The sequence below is a fragment of the Podarcis muralis genome, chromosome 12 (assembly GCF_964188315.1).
Source record: "Podarcis muralis chromosome 12, rPodMur119.hap1.1, whole genome shotgun sequence".
NCBI classification, from domain to species: domain Eukaryota; kingdom Metazoa; phylum Chordata; class Lepidosauria; order Squamata; family Lacertidae; genus Podarcis; species Podarcis muralis.
In genome coordinates, this window is record NC_135666.1 from 34,757,373 (window position 1) to 34,760,701 (window position 3,329).

The following is a 3,329-nucleotide window of genomic DNA, read 5'->3' on the forward strand; positions in this document are numbered from 1 at the left end:
CAGCTTCAAAATTCATCTGGGAGGAACTGATAGCAAGGAGTTATGGGTTCCTCACTCCCTGAACATTCAACTGTTTTCCATTCCATTCTCCCAGCAACAGGGAGCGAAGTCTCAAACAATTGCAATCGTAGCAGGAACAATTGTGCTGCTTGATGAATAGTCCACATTGTTTTAAAATAAGCCCAAACCTGGGCTTATAAAAATGCTATTAAGACTTTGAGTGATGTAAGAATATGGGCTAGCCTTCCCCTGAAGCAACATGAAACAATTGCTCCAAACAGATTCCTAACCAGAGTGCCATGTTCATACCTCTCATTTCTTCCTGCCCTAAAATAACACACAGAGTTTGAGTGTCACCTTCATTTTGAACATCCCAGGCTTGCGGGCGGGGGGGGGGGGGTGTCGCTGTCAAGTAAATTATATTAGGATTGCAGCCTCAGCCTCAGGGCGAGAATCCAGAGCAGCATACAGGCAAAACTGAAAGCGAGCAGAGGGCAAAGCCAAGCAAATGAATACGGTGTGTTCAACTGCGGCCCCACCCCAAGGCTCAGCTTCAGAACCGGTTTGCGTCAAGACTCTTCCTTGGAATTGCAAATTATTAATATGAAGGATCACCTCATATCATGGTGCAGAATGCAGTCATTCAGGATTCTCCCACCACTCCCTGCTGCTTCCACAGTTCTGGGAAAGGGCTTTTGTGGTGGCGTTAAGAAGGCTCTGTGACTCGCTTGCTAAGAAGTTCCCGCCTGTTCCCACCAATTGGCAGCTTATCCTGTTTTCGGTGCAGCTTCAGCAGCGACACGACAGGCAGGAATTCAACAGGTGCAGCTTCGTCAACACTGCACGTGCATCGAGGCAACACGTCCTCAAGTTTCAGAGCCGGGTAGAGCTGTGTTACGTGTTTTACCATAGCACTCTCCACCGAATTTCTGCACAAGTCATTTCGAGCAGCGGCAGAAGAAAAAGAAGGCAGTAACTCCCATTGTTTATATTCCCCAAATCCTGCACAGAACCGTAACAGAAATCAGAGCTGCCCCCTTAAATCCCAATCCCCCGCCGGTGCTTCCTGGCTCTCGTGGATCCTCGCACCGGACTTTGAGCGGCTTCGGGGTCCGGCTGACCTCGAAGGAAACGTGGGCTGCCTGTCAAGCCCCGGCGCGGGAGGGGAGGGGGCGGAGCTCGGCCTGAGGAGCCCCCCCCCCCTCGTCCCCGCCCCCGGAGGCGCATTCCCGCCGGGAACAATGGAGCCGGCGATGCCGAGCGCGACAAAACAAAGCGCGGTGTGGGCGAAGGCTGCGCGCGCTCCGCCCCTCGCGTCCCGCCCACGCGACCCCCTTCGCCCGCCCTCGCTCGTCGGGAACCTGCCTGGCAGCATCCCGCGCCGCCGAGACTGACGCTTCGCCGCCAGGCAGAGGGGAACGCGGCTACCACAGGGGCTCGGCTGGCCTGGGCGCGGGAAGACCCGGCGGCGGCGGCGGCACGCTTTGCTCGGACGCCTCGGCCGCTTCGCCGCCCTCCAAGCCGCCTCGCCTTCCCTTCTTCCCTCTCGGCTGGGAACTGTTGCTTCTTGTCCCGCGTTGCCAAGGAGCCGGGCGCCAGGAGCGAGACAAAAGCCTTTTGTGAAGGAGCCGCGGCGGCGGCGGCGGCTCCCTGGGAGAGCCGGGCCGGGGGGCCGAGGCGGATGGAGAGGCTCTCCGGCAAAGCAGCGCGCCGCTTCTCCTGCCCTCGCCGGGCTGCACCGGGCTCGGCTGACGGGGGGGCGCCGCCGCGCTCGCCCTGACATGTGGCGGCGCTGCGCCTGCTGCTGCCGTCGTCGCTTCTCCTCGGCTCCTTACCTGCGCGGTGGTGGCGGTGGCGGCGGCTGCTTCTCCCGCCGCCCCCTTCGTCCAAACCCCGCGGGCGAGAGCTTGGTCGGGCCCCGGGCGCGGGGCGAAGGGCTACCCGCTTGGCGCGATGTGGACTCCGCTCTTGGGTTGTTCCCTGACGGCTGGGCTCGCCGCCCTGCAGAAACGCCCGCGAGGTGCTGGCCCGCTCCTCGGCTTCGCCTGCCTGCTCGCTGCCCTTGTGCCGGGCTGGGGCCAGAGCCGTAAGTTTGGGTCTTGGTCTATTCCCTTCCGGAACAGGCACTCGCGCCATCTCCACGATGCTGCACCTGACTCTCTGGCGGCTGCGATCCTGTTTCGCACTTACCTGGCACCGAAGCATCTTTAAGATCGAGGCACCTCAGCCCTGAGGAGTTCAGTGGCCAGGATGCAGCCTTGGCAGGGTCCATTTCACTCGATGGAATCTGCTCCTAGAAAGCTATTTGACAGAAGTAAAAACAAAAATGTGGGGAGAGGGAGACATAGAAAGTGACCTTTAGTGGCTGGGTTGGGGAGGTTCTCTGGTTTGGGTGTAATAAAGGTTTCCACCCAACTCTGGGTTTTGGAGTTTCTGCAGGAGGTAATTTTTGAGCAGTGAGGGGGAATAACCATTTCATCCCTAACAGCTCTTATAAAAACTTCCAAGCCATGTTTAATATTGCATCCAGATCATCTGCTGGCGGGTCAGGTGGCTGCAGCATCCTTCAGGTGTATCTGGCTCCACTGCCATAGGAACATAGGAAGCTGTCTTATATTGAGTCAGACCATTGATCCTTCACTGTCTGTATTGTCTGCGCTGACTGGCAGTAACTCCAGATTTTAGACAGGATTCTTTACCCAACTCTACTTGGGAGATGTCAGGGATAACACCTTTTGCATGCGCTGTAACACTGAGCTGTGGACCTTCCCTTAGTTGAATGCAGTTTAATGTTCTTCATGTGTAACTATCCAAATACAGGTGCTAAATTAACATGCAAAATCAAATATGAGTGTATTATTGCCAGTGATCGCCCTTGTGAATGGTCATTATGCTTATTTCACAACCCATTTTAATTGAGTTGTCCCAGGCTATATGTTTTACACTCCTTTGTCACTTGACTCCACTGTTTGCAACTTTTTCTCTTTCTCCACCCACGTATATATAAACCTAACTGAAGATAATCCTTCACACATCTAATGAAGTAAACTCAAAAGTCCACAAAAGCTTACACCGTGATAAAATTGGTTAGTTTTTAAGGTGTCGCATGACTCTTTGTTGCTTTAACAGATTCTTCTGACACTCCAGAGAGAATAATTGGGCAAAAGGGTCAATGCAGACACCTCTTTGCTCCTGTAATAAATAGCATATGCTGAGAAGTAACCTTTCAGTGGAGAGTGTACAGTTATTCTCTTGTTCTGCAGAGTGAAGCCTAACAAGGCAGCTGTAAACAGGACAAGTGCGCTAGATTTTTCCATTATATGCATTTA

The 3,329-nt window shown here is 54.4% G+C and overlaps 1 protein-coding gene across 3 annotated transcripts in view; it reads left to right on the forward strand.

The window, feature by feature from the left end:
• The first annotated feature begins 1,220 nt into the window (after positions 1-1,220).
• Positions 1,221-3,329, forward strand: part of ITGB8 (integrin subunit beta 8) — a 65,425-nt gene continuing 63,316 nt past the window's right edge. For all 3 annotated transcript variants that reach the window (XM_077936995.1, XM_077936996.1, XM_028749719.2), the window contains exon 1: positions 1,221-2,086. In XM_077936995.1, coding sequence (XP_077793121.1) covers positions 1,954-2,086 — 133 coding nt within the window. In that variant the 5' untranslated portion in view covers positions 1,221-1,953. The remainder of the gene's footprint in view (positions 2,087-3,329) is intronic.